At 39.6% G+C, this 18,451-nt stretch overlaps 1 protein-coding gene across 12 annotated transcripts in view; it reads left to right on the top strand.

The window, feature by feature from the left end:
- myt1lb (myelin transcription factor 1-like, b) overlaps window positions 1-18,451 on the top strand; it is a 124,348-nt gene that overhangs the window by 54,524 nt on the left and 51,373 nt on the right. For 7 of the 12 annotated variants that reach the window (XM_084381629.1, XM_084381621.1, XM_084381630.1 and 4 more), the window contains exons 3-5: window positions 2,940-3,018; window positions 5,127-5,172; window positions 7,537-7,570. In XM_084381629.1, coding sequence (XP_084237755.1) covers window positions 5,127-5,172; window positions 7,537-7,570 — 80 coding nt within the window. In that variant the 5' untranslated portion in view covers window positions 2,940-3,018. Of the gene's footprint in view, window positions 1-2,939; window positions 3,023-5,126; window positions 5,173-7,536; window positions 7,571-18,451 lie in introns of those variants that run through there. The other 5 variants (XM_084381626.1, XM_084381625.1, XM_084381627.1 and 2 more) reach the window with 4 other exon arrangements.

Genomic DNA, 18,451 nt, shown 5'->3' on the forward strand with positions numbered 1-18,451 from the left:
AACACCTTTATATAAAGCCACAGAACCAAAAGGGACAGTTTTATTACAATGCCATATTCTTTAGTTAGAGCTGGAAAATTAAAAAGTCAGCTAAATTCACTGTGACACATAGAACCCTCTCAGTTGAGCAGCTGGCCAACCACACAGATGTCCCTTTCAAATCAATTCTTTAAGGAAAATAGATCTCTTTTTTGTTGAAATGTATCATTGAGGAGAGAAATTGTGCTTGTTTTCCATGACAATAAAGGCTGTCTGTGATATTCTGATAATTTAATAGGTTTTCTATTTTATAATAGAAAAACTTCAGTTTATTAACCGCCGAAAAGAAACATTACCAGAACTACTGTGTGAGTTAACAGTTTGGGTCAAGCTGAGAAGACACAACCAACAAAGCTAACCAATCAGAGGCAAAAAAGGACGGGTCACTATTGCTCACAACTTGCTGTTGCGACTTTTGTATTTTTGTTGTGACATTTGTCAAAAATGAAACATCGAATGTGTAAATGGAAAAAAGATTTTCAAACAGATCCTAAGTTGTTAAAATGATGGGAGAGGCTGCTTCATAAAGGTCCCCAAATATTTTAAGCCCTCCAAATTTCAAATAAGATCTTCCTTTGTCAGAAGGGAAAGTTTTGTTATTAATTACTGGTCGAGGCCCAGATAAAAGGGTTATTTCCCACCTGCATGTTTGGTGATGTAAAATCAGTTTTTAATGTGATAAATATGATCATGTTTTCATGATCATATCAATATAAGAAACAACATGATCAAACATGATCCTATACAAACCAGTTTTTGAAGACCCTTGACACAACCTGCGTCCAAAAACAAATACCTTTATTCTGCTCCCTACTCAATTAATGCAGTAGTAATGCAGATAAACTATTTTAAATACAAGGCCATAATGCTGAATCTAATTAAGACTTTATGAGAGAAAAAGTATCTGAGCTCAGTCCACTCAAGTTAAATAGCAATCATTTAAGTAACAAACACAAATCCCTCAATTCCTACACTGTGACAGCTCTGTCATCACTGCACCTGCTGAGAAATTGTCCTATTGTATTCAGATCACAGCTTCTCTCACTCTAACCATTTTAGAGCATGCACCACAGCCATCACCCACCAAAACCATTTTCCATACTAGTTAGGAACCACTCCCCAGATTTCAGTCTCTCTTTCTGTCTCCATCACCCTCGCTCTCTTTCTCACTCTGACTGTCAGCGCCCACTCAGATGCTATCTCCACAGCCCTTCACACTAATTCAGATGCACTTAGCATCGGTTTGGTACACATGTTTACTGTCACTAGATGATGCATGGCATACAATACCTATTTGCAGTGAAATTTGATAGTGCCAGAGCAGTTTTGGTGGCTACCTGCTGCTACATTACAGAATACCAATGTGTGTGTGTGCGTGTGTGTGTGTGTGTTTGCATGTGTAGCGGAGGGTGGGGTTGGGCGCCATATGCCTGAAACGCATTCTCCCAAAACTTCAAGGTGAAAACAAAGGGAAACTGATAACGATGTGAATTGTTGTGACAGATGTCTGTACACCCCCACCCCCCTATCCCCACTACCAAAATGATAAACACACACACACACACACACACACACACACAAAATGCTTGTACTATGTCTCTTGCATATTACAATAATCACTGCATTTCTTATCATGCCTTACTCCCTGTAATATCCTGATTCTTCTCTATCAAACAGCAAAAATCCTCTTCTTCTTTCCCTGTGCAAGTTGTCTGTCTGATGGCATTCCTGTGTCCTTATGATGAAGACACACTCATTTCCAAAGAAGTGAATTTGCATGTCAACTGTACAGTCAATACCAACACAAACACAGTTGGCATTTGGAGCTGCTATTTCCAATATCTGAATTTCACTTTCCATTCACAACATGCATGTATTTTCAAAGGATGTCAATCTTCTATGAGAATATATTTTTTGTGCTGAATTAAACTTGTGTGTTTATAGGCTCATATGGTATGAATTTGGAATGTGATGGTGCTTCACTTTATGCAGCCATCTCATCCCAGACCTTGTGTTCTTTGAAAGCGAATAAAATCCTGTGACAATATATGCTGCATAATATGGCACATGGATTAAAAATTCATGGATGCAAATTATAAAACATGGAAAGAACTTCTCTCATACACATTTAGAGGCCTTGAATGGTAAATAGGAATATGAAGTATAACAGGATTTTTACCTAATTATTATTATTATCAACTGATTCCCAGCGGAGCTCATGTGTAAAATGAATTTTGTGAATTACTCCTATACAGTATCTCCACCTTGCTTGAGTCCTCCCAGCAACAAAACACTCAGTGAAAAATACTTTTTGGTATGATTGCTGAAAATCTTATGAATGTAAATAGTCATTATCAGACCAAATTGTGTCAGTTAATAGAATTGGTTCTTTTATTTTTAAAGCTTTTATTTATTTACTTTTTCAGATTTTGCAAAATTTTAAAGTACATTTAATTTGAATTCTTAGAATAATATGAATTGCTGGTTGCATAGAAATAGGAGAATATGCAGTATTTTCTCAGCAATGTACATCACTCTATGCATTTGCTTAACTCACCAACCTAAACTTTTGGAACTTGGATCAACGTGATTCTGTGGTTATTCATGTGGGCCTATAAAGCCAGGGTCTAATTGAGACGCAGACAGAGAAGGAGTGGGCCTTCCTAATCCTCAATAAGCAGGCTAACCTTCATTACAGCCATGACATTTTCCCATGGGTGCTAAGAGCGAGAAAAAGCCAGACAGAATATGAAGGGCTCTCCAACATATGGCGAGCCACAGAGGCGCGCCTGCTTCCTGGGTCCAACTCTCACGAGGAGCTTTGGGGAAGGAAGTGGAGGCGACAAGACTGACACTGCTGCTGCCATTAATGTTGCTGTTGTTTTATTCTTCTGCTGTAGATGTTGTGTTCAGCACTGATGCAGGCATCGCTTCAAACCACGACCCTCAGAGAGAGCCTGTCAGCTGCAGATAGGCACTGTTAGTATGTACAGTGTGTATGTATGTGTGTGTGTGTATGTGTGTGTGTGTGCACTTCAACTAAACATGTATTTAAACAAGTCAGTCTCATATTTTAGTCCACAACTGATGTGTTTCTTTTGAATATGGAAACATTCTGCAAGCAGGTTGAGACTGTATCTCTTGATTTTAGTATTTCATGCAGACAGCTCAGTCTAGTGGGTTCAAGACAGTTCTTCAAAAAGACTCTTTTCATATGCCTATTTTAATTAATTATCAACAGTGTAAAATAACAAATGGGTCCTTCCTAGTACACGTAAAGCTTTTGCAGCTGCCAAATGCTGTTGCAGTTGTTGGAAAAGAAGAACTGTGAGGTACAGGAATAATACCTTTCATGGCTGAATGGACAAGAGAAGTGCCATCTACAACAGCCCAAACTTAAAATTCTTAATTTTTTTGTTCTCTTGGTATTTCAGTTCACAAACAGCAGCCATGAGTACACAGTTACTAAAACAGAGAAAAAATTTTAAAAAATAAAATATATATATACATATATACAGAAGAATCTTAAAGCTTACAGAAAAATCTTAAAGCTTAGATTTAATCGACATTGATTTAATTGCTCCACAGATATTTGATGTATTTTTGTATGTCTGACAAAAGTAAGCTCTTTCGTTAAGAGTCAGCTACTGCATAAGGGCATATCAAACACGATTCCTTGAACACTATGAAGTGGAATGTAAATGTTAAAGGGATGCTATTACTCCAGCTTGTTTGGTTCCAGATAAACTTTGATGAAACACAACAAATATGAGACCGATGAGAGATGCTTAGTGAGAAAGTCAGAATCATTCAAGGTTACACACTCACATGTATAACCACACTCACAGTGCTCTATACTAAGTCTCTGTCTAAATAAGGGCTGGAAGGTGAGAGAAGAGGAATTGGATTGATAAGTTTTTATTTTCCTTTGTCCTTTCTATTTTTCCCAAGGAAGGATTTATTTTCTATTGCCGTAGATACCACAGTTACGCTTCACGTAGAATATATTTATTCATACTGTATATAGAAAGTTTAGGTCATCCTCCCCAAAATACGCCAGTTTGTTCCCTTTCTGCTACGCTAATAAGATTTACAAGGTATCCTTGCCTTTCATCATTTTATTTTTCTCCTGTTGAAACTTTTATGGGCATTCATAAAAAAACACACCATTAGGGCTGAGGGCCTCTACAGTATAGTAAGTGTGGTGTTAATAAATCATGTTTAATAAAAAGAGACATCTAAACAGGGCCACAGTCCCCATCGTAGTCCAGAGACGCAGCAAGCACAAATATTTACAGACATCTGGAAATAACAGAGTGACATACACAGGCGTTCAGTCTCCTAAACAATTTATGATGTGTTGGTGAAGGGATAGACCTATCTTTGTGGGGATATGTTGGTCTGACATGACATGAAAGAGAGGTGGAAGGAAGGATAATGCTTACTCTGGCATATCAAGAGATTAAAAGGCTGATTACTGAGGAAGAGACTGTATGAATGGAAACCATACAGTTAATATTGGATGGTCTTATGACTGCAGTTTAGCTGTAAAATTACTGAATGGTTGGACTGATGACTAGGATGGATTGGTGGATGAATGGAGTAACTGAGAAATAAATAGTTCAGGAATTAAGTATTGCATCATTTCAAAATGTTAATTTATATTTATCATAAAAATTAAATATATGGTTATTCATCAAACATGTCCTCAATTTGCATAATTTTCATTGGTTTTGAGTTATTTCCTTAAATTGTTTTACCACTTCTGACATCAAACCATTAAAACCAGTAAGACACTAAGTACTGGTTTTTGGTTGAAGAGATCTCTTTGTACAAATGCATTCTTATGAATTGAGCAATACAGATGTCTTTAAAGTATTTGATTGCAGACTGATTGTCAGTCAGTCAGTTATCTACAGTACAGTACAGTACAAAAAATGTTACAACTAAATGATGCAAACATCAGGTGTGAATTGAATGTTTGACAAGGGGAAAAAGTACTCTGATCATGAACATGCATCCAAATTAAAGATAATTTTGCAATGCTGTCTGTTGTGTTTAACAGCTTGTTTGTGCCTTCTCTGCAGATGGAGGTGGATGCAGATGATAAGCGCCATCGCACACGCTCCAAAGGTATCGGCATGGATACACACACAGCAGCACTACAGTTCAGGGTGACCTTCACTCCCCGGCACAAACATACACATGCACGCACATATACTGTACACACACCACTGCACAAATCCCAGACTGTCACAGTTGAGTTACCTTCTCTCAATGCTCTCTCTCTTCCTCTGACTGTCTTTTGATATATCTCGCAGAAACAGAATCACAAAGTGCATATTTTAAGAGGTTTGTTCAAAATGAAATATCTGCCACAGTGACATCTAATCCAACAAAACTATACATAGTACAAATTATGGAACTCTGGATGGAAAAAATAATAGGTAACTCAAATCAATGATACTTTTTTTCAAAATTGTCTTCTGGGAAATGTGTTAACAAGACTTTGTTATATCACTAAAAATACCCACCTAACCAAGGGTGAAATGTTCAGTCAGACAGTGGGGGGTGGCGACTGGGTAGGTAGAACCCTAAAAACACACACATGTTAAAATAAAGCACTAATAGTCAATGTTGCTGATCAGGCTTCTATTTGTGTCCAGGTGTATTGTTCTCACATCTTACACATATTTTGTAAAAACAACAAGACACAGAATATTTATCTGTGTTGTCAGTATTAACTCTTTAACCAGCAGCTACATGTTGCCTATTCCGTTAAACACAGAACAAACAAAGAGGCAGGGGCCGCCTGCCACAATGTTCACAGAACTGCCACCTGCAGGTCTGTATGCATTTTGACCAACAATACAATGATAACCTGATCGGTTCATAGCAACATAGTTCAGTGACAAATCAACTAAGGACCCAGTTTTCAAAACTCGGATCATCCTCGAGCATGTTACATTAAAAGACTCCAGAGCAGATGTGTTCATTAATAGCGGTTATACACTGGTTTATAGATATAACATGTGCTTCAGTGATGCTGCAACTTGAAACAGACTGTTTTTTTACCTGTGTAGTAGAGCCGTGAATGAGCAGCTGTGTATGGTGAAGGATACAGAACAGCCAAAAAAACTTGCTTGCACATGCTCACCGCACACGGCTGTTGCGTTCACTGTTGCTGGTTGACATGTAAACTAGCATGAAGCAGGAGCTGAGCATCCAGTGTGTTTTACATTCAGTTTAACGCACACATATTGAAGGGAAACACTGACTTTCTTTTAGCATTTGGAAGCATTTGATGACCGGTCATTACAAATCTTCTAGTGGACTTGGCCGCATGACAATAATGCACTTGCACCTACTCTGTAGCACAAAATATAAACAAACATTGAAAATGCTCAGCGACAGACTTAAACCTATTCCATCCCAGCTCTAATGTCCACTCTCACATTTTCAAGCATCCGAAAAGACCATTAGGGGACCCTCTTGATGCATATTTTATTTCCTCTAGAAAGTATCTAACATCTTTGACTGAACAGAGAACATGGTGGTAACCATTGTTCCTACATCAAGTGGATCAAACCCTTTGTAAGCTGTGTAGTGAAGCCTATGACCACAAGGCCCTTGTTTGATTGAGTTACATGTGTCCTCTGCATGTCGGCCAAGGAGAGACCAAATGTGTCATGGCTGTGTCAGACATCTAAAATCACTCATTCACTACTCCCTTTTTATTAGAGACACAGCGGTGTACCCTATAGAGAGTGGGAAATTTTGAAAAAAACAAATATTACATTAAACAAATGAAAAAACAAACAAACAAAAACACTGAGGTATAAAGCATGATATCCAATTGGATTTTACCCATATTTTGCATTAATTATTTATATTCTGTTTTGTAACTGCTGGTTGATATTGAAGATGAAGACTAAATTAATCCTGCTTTTGTTTGTTTATATAAAAACAGTGAGTTGTAGGTACAGTATTAACCCTTCACAACTGACTGCCCCCCCCCCCTTTTTTTTTATTTGCCAATCATCTAATCACATATTTCCAATAGATTAACTGTACAGTAGGAAGGCCTCCACCTAAATGCACTGACCAACATCTCTTGCATGGCAATGGTTCACGTAAAGCTGTTCACACCAAGTATTTCAGATGAAAGTAACACATTTTTGAGAAATTTGTATTTTAAACACATGCATATATTACACAATGTGTTCCATATACTTTAGTGTTTCACTGGAAATTAATTTTATGGTAAACCTACGCAGATCACACATCACAGTGATTAACCGTTCTACAAAGAGCCTGTGGATTTAGCATGAACAAGTGTCAGTTCTGTTTTATAATCTCTCTCACTCTCACTCTCTCTCTCTCTGTCTCTCTCTCTACATATATATATATATATATATATATATATATATATTTCTCTCTCTCTCCCTTTCTCTCTCTCTCTCTCTCTCTCTCTCTCTCTCTCTCTCTCTCTCTCAGTGCCTGTGGATCCGGCATTAACAGAGCTTTTCAGGTCAGTGGAATTGAAAAGTGCACCGAACTGGTACACAAGCACACACAAAAACAACACAAACAGAAATGCACAGACGGGCAGAAAATAGCCAGAGAGTTGCAAACACATACTCATACACACACGCAAATACACAAACCAAATTGGCCTACTGTTGTCTTAGTGCCGAGGTAGAGATAGTCAAACAGTGCCTGGATCAACTATCACCTTATTACTGACCAGAGACATTCCAGCCTTTCCTCTGCTGTTTGATCACTGCACTCACATCAGCAGCCACAAAGTGTGCTTTGATGCCAGTTCTTTGACTTTCCTCCTCTTCCTTCGGTTCATCTTGCTTTCCTTCTCTATTTTGCTGTGTCTTCAGCCATGAAGAGATCCTTATGGATAGTTCACTTTCTCTCTTCTCATTTCTGTTTCCTAGTGTGAATTTCTCAATCTGTCTCCCTTGCTGTCTTTGGACAAATCTTCAGTGTCAAAAAAGATTAGAACAGAAGAACAGAAACAACAAGCACCAAATTATTTCTCCCCTCTAGTTAATACAATTTCCTTATATTAAATATTAAAAACGAGGCTTTTCTCCCTTTTTCCTCTTTTAATGTTCCAACTAGACAAGCTAAATAATTCAGTTTTTGTCTCGTGTACTTGATGATATTTTGCACGATAGCCAATTATCAATTCATTACCCATGCAGAGCAACTATTTTTCTCTCACTAGTCCGATGGCCTTAAAGCTCTTGCTTGGTGATTTGAGTGGGTAAAAGGTAGAATTCATCTTTATTTCAAATTTGGCGGTTTTCTTTGTCACTGGAGACATTTCTTCCAATTAAATTTTTTAAAGAACTATTGTCATTTTTTAGGGATGCAAAAGTGAGGAAAAGATTAAGCTTACTCTGGCATATTACGAGATTAAAAGGCTGATTACTGAGGAAAAGACTGTATGAATGGAAACCATAGAGTTAATATTGGATGGTCTTATGTCTGCGGTTCATCTGTAAAATTACTGGATGGTTGGTCGCATATTCATGAATGGTTGGACTGATGACTAGGATGGTTTGGTGGATGAATGGAGTAACTGAGAAATGAATAGTTCAGGAAGGAAACCTACAGGATGTGACGTTTTTGAATGGAAGTATAGAAATGTATACTGCATCATCTTTCAAAAATAAGAATTTAACTTGCTCAATGATAAAGGTACTTAAATCATCAAAAAATTCTCAGCAATAAGAAGCACTCAGCTATATCCACTATATACTATCTACTGTCTAACCGTCAACCAAACTGCACCACTGCTATTCTCAGCAGGCAGCAGCAGTAGTGTCCACAGGCTAGTGAATGTACTGTCTGACTCAGTTACATGAGCGAATTTGGTAAGCCCTGAATCCCCCAATTGGTCCCTTGGTACTCTTCAGCATACAGGCAGTAGTTTGGCATGTACAGGAAAAGTTGAGGATGGGGTGTGTACAGGAGCTGGTACCAGTGGCAGCCGGGTCTAGTCAGGTCAAGTTGAGTACATGGCTTGTAGTGCAGAACAATCTTAGCAGCAAACGCATATGGCTATGGTGAGCACATATGTCAGTAAGTCACAACCCGCACTGCTTCAAACTAAACTTTGTACACAATACTCAAGTGAATTCATAACACTGTTTAAGGTTGGATGCCTCTATTTTTCTTCCAAAATATAAATGCTGGGCAGGCTGGAGAGGGCAAGAGCCTTGGTCAGTGTCATACTCAGAGTGGAAAAAAACCCAGTACATTCAGAACTGAAAGACACTTTAGTGTCTGTTCATCATTGGTTATAAGAAAACATCAGATTTCCGCTCAGTCAAAGAAATATACAATCGGTATCCTGGTCATAGTTCAGTGACCTCTACTTACCACCTACTGTGGTTCAAAAGATGTTTTATCGAATTTTCTAGCATTTAGCATTGGAGCTGAATGCATTGGAGTGGTGAACAGAATGTTTTCCCACATCACTTTAATTTCTCAATTTTTCCAGTTAGTTTTGTAGTCTGATGATTTTGAGACAAAACTCGGTTTGCTCTGCACACAGTGACTCAGCTTAAAAAATGCAAAAGCAGTCCAACTCAAATTATCAACATTTAGGTGGCAGCCCTCAAAGACACTGTAAGGACCAAAATGATTCACAATACCAATTTCAAAGGTTAGGGTTACTTTGCTTTGCTAGTTGCTATTTAAATAAACCAACCACTCCAAAACATTGGCCTTAAAGGATAACTACCATTTTTTACAACCTGGACCTTATTTCTAGCAAAATATATGATCATTTACTCACCCAGATAACTTTGGTGTCATTTGAAGTCGTTCGGACGAAATTAGATCCAGTGTAGCGCCGGTATATCCATATAATGCGAGTGACGGGGCACTGAAACACAGCCTCTATATAACGCATTATCTGCCACAAAACTAGTTCATTTCACCAATATTTTGTTACGATACACTAGTGCTATTCCCCTCTGAGTCCGGGCTCGTCTGTTATCAACATCCGGGGTCAAACTAGCAGTAGCAGCTACAGGTAAACAAGCCGGCTGTCGCGGGTGCGCGCGCAGCTCAGAGATGACGTCTTCCAGGTCAGAGGTAGTAGGTCAACCTACAGACCCCGGATAGCGTATCGTAACAAAATATTGGTGAAATGAACGCGGCGCTACACTGGATCTAATTTCGTCCGAACGACGCCAAATGACACCAAAGTTATCTGGGTGAGTAGATGATCATATATTTTGCTAGAAATAAGGTCCAGGTTGTAAAAAACGGTAGTTATCCTTTAATGGAGCCCTGATACTTGCATTCTAACAGCTTATTGACTTCAGCTGCACACAGTCTCTTGTGAGGACTGTAAGCCTAGAGGATTTGACTGGAGTTCAATAATGTTACCCACTCAGCCTCCCTGTCTGCACTAGTACCAGTTCTGACTGTAAAGTTAGCCATTTACACTAAGGCTAGAATTAGTTTTTACATATAGATGCTTACTTATTAATTTTACTTTCTTAATTTTTTCACTATGACTGAGTGTAAAGGACAACTCGCAGTAACCTGTAGTAATTCAAGGAAGGGTATTTCGGTGTCCTCTACTTGTCTTTGCAAGTTGTTTCCATCCCAGTAATGTATAAATGTAATTTTGTCCTTGGCTGTGTGTTAAGGGGGTGGTTGCAGCTAAGATAAGGGTTCCTGCCAACCTATATATCAATAAATAATATTCCACCTAGAAGATTACTGTGTAGGGTGATAATCATAGATAGTACAAGGTGTACTCTCTCTCCTCTCTCTCCCCAGTCACACCCCCCCTCCCCCACTTTCACTCTTTCCCCCTTTCCCTATTTTCTGTAATTTTTCACCTCCCTCTATCAACCCCCAACGCACCTACCCCCACCACCCCTCTCCCCCTCACTCTGCTGCTGCCTGCAGATAGTAATTAATCAGGGGATCGATGTGAAGCCTATCTCCAGGCTGAGGCGTCTATAATGTCAATAATGCTGCTCGATGGCCTCTTTCCCTGGAGAGCTGATAGTCTTCAGGACGAACAGCCTTGACTTTGCATGGAGCAGCCTGGGCTGCATCAGATAGGCTGCTACTGTTTGTGCTCATGATGTATGTGGATTTTTATGTGCATACCCTACTTGCATGCATCCATGTAAGGTTTTGCTCACATACAGTAAACACACACACAACACAGAGGAATGGGTTGTGAGCTATGTACAATGATATGGGTCAAGTGACTGATAGAAAATTGCAACAACTGGACTGAGGGAATGCAAATTACGGGAGGATGTAAATGTCAAATGATCACAGAGAATCTTTTTAGGTGGCCTGTTAAGAAAGCAGGTGTGTGATTGTGGTTATAAAGTTGATGCTGCCTATCACAGACATTGAACTGCTTCCACAACAGCATCAAAAGGCTCAGCAGGAAGCTGTGGGCCCCATCTTCATACACAAGAACGGAATTAGCTTGAGGTAATCGTTGATTTGGCACTTAAAAGCAGATATAGTCAAACCACAAACCTTATTATAAACATTTAACACTTATCTTTATTGCCTTCCATAAAAAACATATGCAGTATCCAATCAAGTTAAACAGCAAACATTATTGTAGTATTGTATTGTACTGTATTGTATTGTATTGGTTGCCTTTTTATATTGAACCTAACAGGGCGTATTGAACGGTTCAATAAAATATTGAATATTGTTGCATCCCTAGTGAGAACATAACTTGTTGAGAAGATATCATAATTAGTAAGCAGATAACAATAAAGACTTAATTATTAACCTGTGCATGCTAAAAAAAAATACTATTAGGATCAGTACACTTAAAGAACAAATTCAATTTAAGTTTATTTAGAGCAATTTTTAGCTGTTAGAGCAAATTAGATTAATTAAGCAAAACGTTTCTGTTACTGGACCAATGGAACCAAAAATATATAATTATGGACTTTGTAAAGGAGGTTTGTCATTTAGGTATTTACATAAATTAAATGTACTTTTATCATATGAACTAGACTTATAAATCATATAGGCTTATACATTATTTGGCTTATAATAGCTTATCACTGATACATCAATATCTGTGTTTCAATCAGGAGAGACTAGTGAAAGAAGTTAAGAAAATGTTTATTACTTTTACCTATGTTTATCTATCAGTCAGAAAGTCTTTGGCGCTTAGACTTCACAGGGAGATTTTGTGATCGAAGGGCATCTGCCCTGAGCAGCAGCAGCTAGAAGAATGCCCCCAAGGAGTCCAGACACTGGTGGTGGTGGTTGATGACTCTTCTGAGGCATATCGGTGATATAGATAGGGTGATGAAACGATGATGAAGCAGATGAAGCTGGTGAATCTCCAAAGACTGGGCGGTGATGGGGAGCTGGAGGGCGCGCGCAAAGCAGCAGAATAAATGAACTAGAGGCAGGGGACATTCACATTTAAAGAGACAGCAGCAATATGATAGGCTAACAGTGAAGGTGTGTTGTTGTGCTATTGGATAGATGTGCCCGTCTGATGTGAAAAAAATTAAATATAACCTTATCTGCTTTATTTAAACGCTCAAAATTCAATATTGGTTTCCGCTTCAAAAATCCAGTGTCAGTCGAGCTGTAATATATATTTCATACACTCTGTTAATATATATATAAATGATATGTCAATCATTCTAGTTAGTCATATTTCGGGTATGGTGCAGGTGGCTGCCTGGCTTCACCTGCTACCGACATCTTCAGCAGTTCAGAAACAGTTACCTGTCATAACCAAAGACCCTCAGCATGGCTTACTGATGTCTGTATACTATATGGCAGAAGTGAACACAAGCAGTGAGCCTCTGTGTGTTTTATTGAAGTGGTATTATTGGTGCATTATGGTACAGTGACACACAGTATGGATACATGACATGGATTCCACACATAAAATAAAATTCAGGTTGAGTCCAGGTTTGATGACATGTGGGAAAAAACATTTAGTGGGTGCTCTGTGCATCACTCCAGCTCCTCCGTGTCAAAAGCAGCCACAATAGCAGCAATATGAAATACATGGAATGTAAATGTGTTTGATGAAAAGACAACTGTACTCTCAGGTCAGTCTATATGTTGTTGAATAAATAAACATTCTCATTAGTCTCTGTTGATTTAAAAATGAGTGTATGATTATATTCGTATAAATTACTGAACAAGAAGCAAGACTCAACATGATGGTGGTTACATTGACAGCTTGTCAACAATACTTACAATACAGTCTAGTTATACCCAAGAAAACAAAGTCATAAATAGAGGCATGTATGACTCATCTGAGTTATCAAATCTAAACAACAGAATCCAGCATATTGAGAAATAACGAGAAGGTCTCAATCAATGACAGTCTAGACTTTCTGGTACCACTCTCACAAGCTTGGTAGAGTAGGTAAAAGGTCAGAGTGAGCTAACCATGAAAATGCAGAAACATTTTCATACCTAAAAGATTTTTCACCACAACATCCCTCGCCATTCAAAGCTGCAATTACATGGTAGAGTCTTTTTAATGAAAAAAATAAAATAAATATAGTAACAGAGACCCCATCTCAATAAACCTCCTCATGGTTTCCGTTCAGGGGGCGAGGTGGGGGCGGGGCTGTGCTAGACAGAGAGCTCACTGCATAAACATTCCCCTCCACATCTCTTTTGTCATTTGCATATTTACAGTCTGCCATGCTAATCATGTTTATTGGGGTGTGCAGGCAGCAGCAGAGACTGCATGGAAGAGACACTAGGATAAAAATTGCCCCAACCCCCCATTTCTGGAAATAAATGGCTTCTCCAGCAGTAATCCAATTTCAAGAGACAAAAAGAGCTGTCTTATGTAACTAGGACAGGACAGGCTTTTGCTAATTATAGTGTTAATGCACAGTAAAGATTTTCCCCAGTTTTAAACAAAGGCCATGATTTATGAAGATATTTCTGTGTTTTGTAGTGTTGTGTAGTTAAACAAGTGCAGCGCTTATAGTATCAAATCATAAAACAGTACTGAATCTATCATTATGTTAGGTGATGGATGTCTGGCTTACAGGAAAAAGGTATTCGTTCATTTGATGGCGTGTATCAGAAAAATGGTATTTTATGTAAAAGCTATCAATATGTAAAGATTTTCAAGGTGAATGTCTCAGTGCTTAAGGCTGGCTAGCTGGCAGAGGTAAACTAATCACTGCCTTATTTGCATTAATAAAAAAAAGCCAGGGAAACCAAATCCAGATTTGCACGATTTCACCTTGAGCACGTAGATTTCATTGTCAGTCCCAGTGTGCTTTTGCACTGAAGTGTTGAGAACAGTTAAGTAAGGGGGATAACTGCTAAAGCCCCCTTTTTTTCCCTGTCAGATTTCTGCTCCCATACAAAAGACATAAGGTTGTCCTCTGTCGCCAACTGGCTGAATGAGAAAGGCGTACAGTCCTGGCCCCAGCTTTAATTGCCAGTGTCAGAGCTGAAACATGGCTGAACAGGAAATGATCGAGTTAATGAAACGTTTTAATTATTCAACATAATTGTGGAATGTGACGAGCGTGTCGGTGAATCCCTGTCCTGGCTGTTCACACAAAGTGTCTCTGCAACACACACACATATACACATTCATATAATGACTCTCTCACCCTCTCTCTCTGATTCTCTTTGTCTCACCCACACTGAACACTTGCTTTTCCATGGTGTTCTCCCTTATCCTTATTACTTGCCATTCTCTTCAATGATAGAACGAGCAAGATCAGTCTGTGTTATAATTACTTGACCTTGTCTGCTCGGGGTTGTTACCCTGAGCCGCCCACCTCAGCCACCACCGAGCCTGTATGCCCACTGGCCTCATCCCCTGCAGCCATTCTGCACATCACTGCAGGGCTGATGGGCACTGACATATCGATCTGAGAGCTGTAGAGCACAGAAATGGAATGGAAAGCAAGAGCTTTCCCTCTCTCTCTCTCTCTCTCTCTCTCTCTCACTCTCAATACTACACACATAGCCACACATCCACATTGACCAACTGTGCACACCAGATAATTAAAGACCACTGAAATTAACATGAGGATATCTGTTCATCAGCAAGCCTGAGACCCCTTTCTATCTCACTGTCTGTCTTTGGTCACTCCTAATTTCCTTCCTTCTGTTTCTTCATCTTGACATTCCTCTCCTCTTCTCCTTCCTGCCCCCTTTTCGTTCCCCTTTTCTTCCGAACACCCTGTCTCTTCTTAGCTCCTTTCCTTCCTTCCTCCTTCTCTCTACCCCTTGCATTTCTCCCGACTGTCTCTGGCAGAGCTAATTCCCTCTTCAGATGGTGCGTCTCTCATTTGCATACTTATCAAAGTGTTTGGACTATCCGACAGAAGCTGTAGGAAGGTGGGGTCATTAATATGTTAATTACCCCACCCCCACCTCGCTTTTGGACAGTGGCACACAATCCGTATCCTCCACCTCTCTCTCCACTTCACATTCAGTCTTTGAATGTTTGAATACCCATTACAGGCCCCGCAAATGCCATAGGGCACTGTAGACATCCAAATACTGTATGGTGTTTAGGGTAGGTTCTCAGCTATCTATAGTGGGTGTGTAACTGTGTGTGTGTGTGTGTGTGTGTGTGTGTGTGTGTGCACTCACACCTCAAGCTACCGTCAATTAAAAGTACGGTCATGGTTTAGCAGCAATTGTTTATTGGACATTTTAGACCCATAATATGATCTGGTTGCACAATTGACCATTCGCTAAGCTCCTTCCCTAGCTCTTGGTTGTCCAAACATGGTATTAGCAGCTGTAACCGAGCATGACAGGCCTGTCAAGATTTGAATTTCCTTATGTGCTGTGTTAAGAGCAATGCAATTTGCTTAAACATATTTTAAGCCAATGTGTAAATAACAAGTTAAAAAGTGTGTTTAGCTGCTTCAATTATAGTATCATTTCTTAGCATGCCCTGCTAACTAGCATACTACCTACAATAGTAACTGAATGTTAATACTACTTCCATTCATTCAGACCCTTTTCTCCACACCATCACACCTTAAATGCACAACACTTATTCAAATGAATGGAAGGAATGGTGTTTTTGCCTGCTTTGGTTGAAATAAGGCCCAACTCACCTGAGCTCGAGCCTTATCAAAAGGCATATTTCCATGACACAGTTCCACAAATCTACCAATTGATCTTGGTCTTCAGCGTAGCACAGTTAATATAGAATCTCTCCATTCATCATTCAAAGGCAGCAGTAGACTTAATCTGCATACTGTACAGGAAGCTGTTCCCATGTCAGTTAAAGCTCTGGTCTACGATCTGAGAAAGGTTTGAAAAAAGCATCCCCCCCACACACACACCCCTCCCCTCTGTGCTCCTTAACCCCTCCCCTCCGAGCTCGTATCGCTCTCCCCTCGGAGTCCCGCGACACACCCCCTCCCGCAACACGCAACAAGAGCACCAAGCCGGCAGAAACCAAATACAGCCCAGCTTTGAATGCGGAGTAACGATGTCGGATTCACAGGTAAAGTTATTACAATGCACGTTGAAACTCACGTAAATCTTGTAAGTCATTACAATGTCCACAGCTAAGCTCCACAGCCAAGCTAGCGTAATGTCATTAGCATGTTACAGCTACGTTACGTTACAGCTACGTAATAAGTTACTATTTATCAACAGCTAAGTTAGCCACTTCTAAAAGTTATTGAGGGCCAAGAGACTAACAGATGCTGCCGTCAGCTTTCATCACAACGATCGCTTCCACATTGTGGCTGAAAAATAAACCTTCATGAGTCTCGGACCAGCTGTGTCCCAGCTGTTGTCTGAGTAGCACCAGACCGCAACACAAACGTGTCCGTAAACCGTAATCTCTTGTTTATGACAGATAAGACACACAAATACACACATCGTAAGGCGTATATGATAATCCATCATATTGATTTAGCAAAGGCTTCGTTGAAAACAAACGGACAAGACCGGGAGGAGGGTTAGCAAAACAGTTGAGTAGTGACCGGGCGAGAGGTTGTTATGGAGAAATAAATCCGGACAAATAAAATAAAAATCCGGAAATAAATCCGAAACCCCTGCGCTTCGCGTTGGGGTTTAATTCCTCCATTCATTCATCTTACATGCATTACTTGCTGCTTCATTTAGCTGCCACGAGCAAATAAATAGGCTGATTTGGTGTAAACACGATAGCAATGTTAGCTTGTTGTTAGCTTACAATGCTAGCATAGAGGCTAACGTCTCCATCGAACAAATAAACAAGTGTTGACAATACTGCAGAGACAGAAATTGTCTCGACACCGTCTAATAACACAGAAACAAACTAACGGCAGCTTTCACAACATCCACAATAAAGACGAAGATTACCTGCTCAACAGAAATTCTGCTGTATCAGCATCGGGTCCATATGGTCACGGACCTTTCGCCACCGTTCAAATGATGACACGATGTTTATTCGGGTTTGAGCCCTCTTTATTTCACATCTCCGCTTCGTGTCTTTTCAGTGACAGACTTTCTTTCTTTGACTCTTTGTCGGTGGGGCAAGCAGAGGCAGCTGAACTGCTCAGGGCAAAACAAACCTCTTGTCCGCTTGTAGTTTCAAATGCGGAAGTGGGTCGGGACCAGACGTGAGCAGGAGCAGGAGAGTGAGCGAGGGGATTGGATCGGAAAATTGATCCAATAGGAGCCATCAGGGCCGCATTGAATTTCTTTTCAGTTTTACAGGCGCTGGAGAGAATGGATTTATTTGGTTCCTTTTACTCTTCACATTGTGTAGGTCGTACTATTGGGCCATAACCACCATCTAAATGATGTTAATAATAATGACAAATCTTTCAAATCGTAGACCATAGCTTTAAAGTAACATGACAGAAACTGTCCTATGTAAAGGTTGCAGGGTCAGTGGTTAAGTCGCTCAGCTGAAGGAGAGGGACATCATATTAAGTGTGTCAAGTCTGCTCATGAACAAAGGTTAATGGGTCATTTATGTGTTGGATGTTGTAACAAGGTTTGGTTGGCAGTGCATTGCAGATTAGTATCAATTAATTAACATTAACATCGATACAGGTGATTGAGTGAGGTTCTTACAACAAAGCAACTGTGGCTGACATTAATCAGAACTGACACAGCAAGTTTTATGCAAATGTTGGCATAAGGCATCGTAGGAAGTGTTTTCCTTGAACTCAAACTTGTTCTGTGGTTTGCTAATATGCTGACAAACAGAGGTAAGTGTTTCCTGAAATGAAAGGTAACCATGAAAAAAATCAGCATTTTTCTGTGGAACAGAAAGATAACTAGGGACTCACATGTTTTCTAAAGTAGGTTTTAATAATTTAACCAGGAGAGTGAAGGCAGAGGAACTGTTGCAACATTCCTGCTCACCAGTTTTGATTTTAGCTTTCCAAGGACTTAAACAAAAAGG

The sequence above is a fragment of the Pagrus pagrus genome, assembly GCF_965226575.1.
Source record: "Pagrus pagrus genome assembly, chromosome: 18".
Taxonomy (NCBI): Eukaryota; Metazoa; Chordata; class Actinopteri; order Spariformes; family Sparidae; genus Pagrus; species Pagrus pagrus.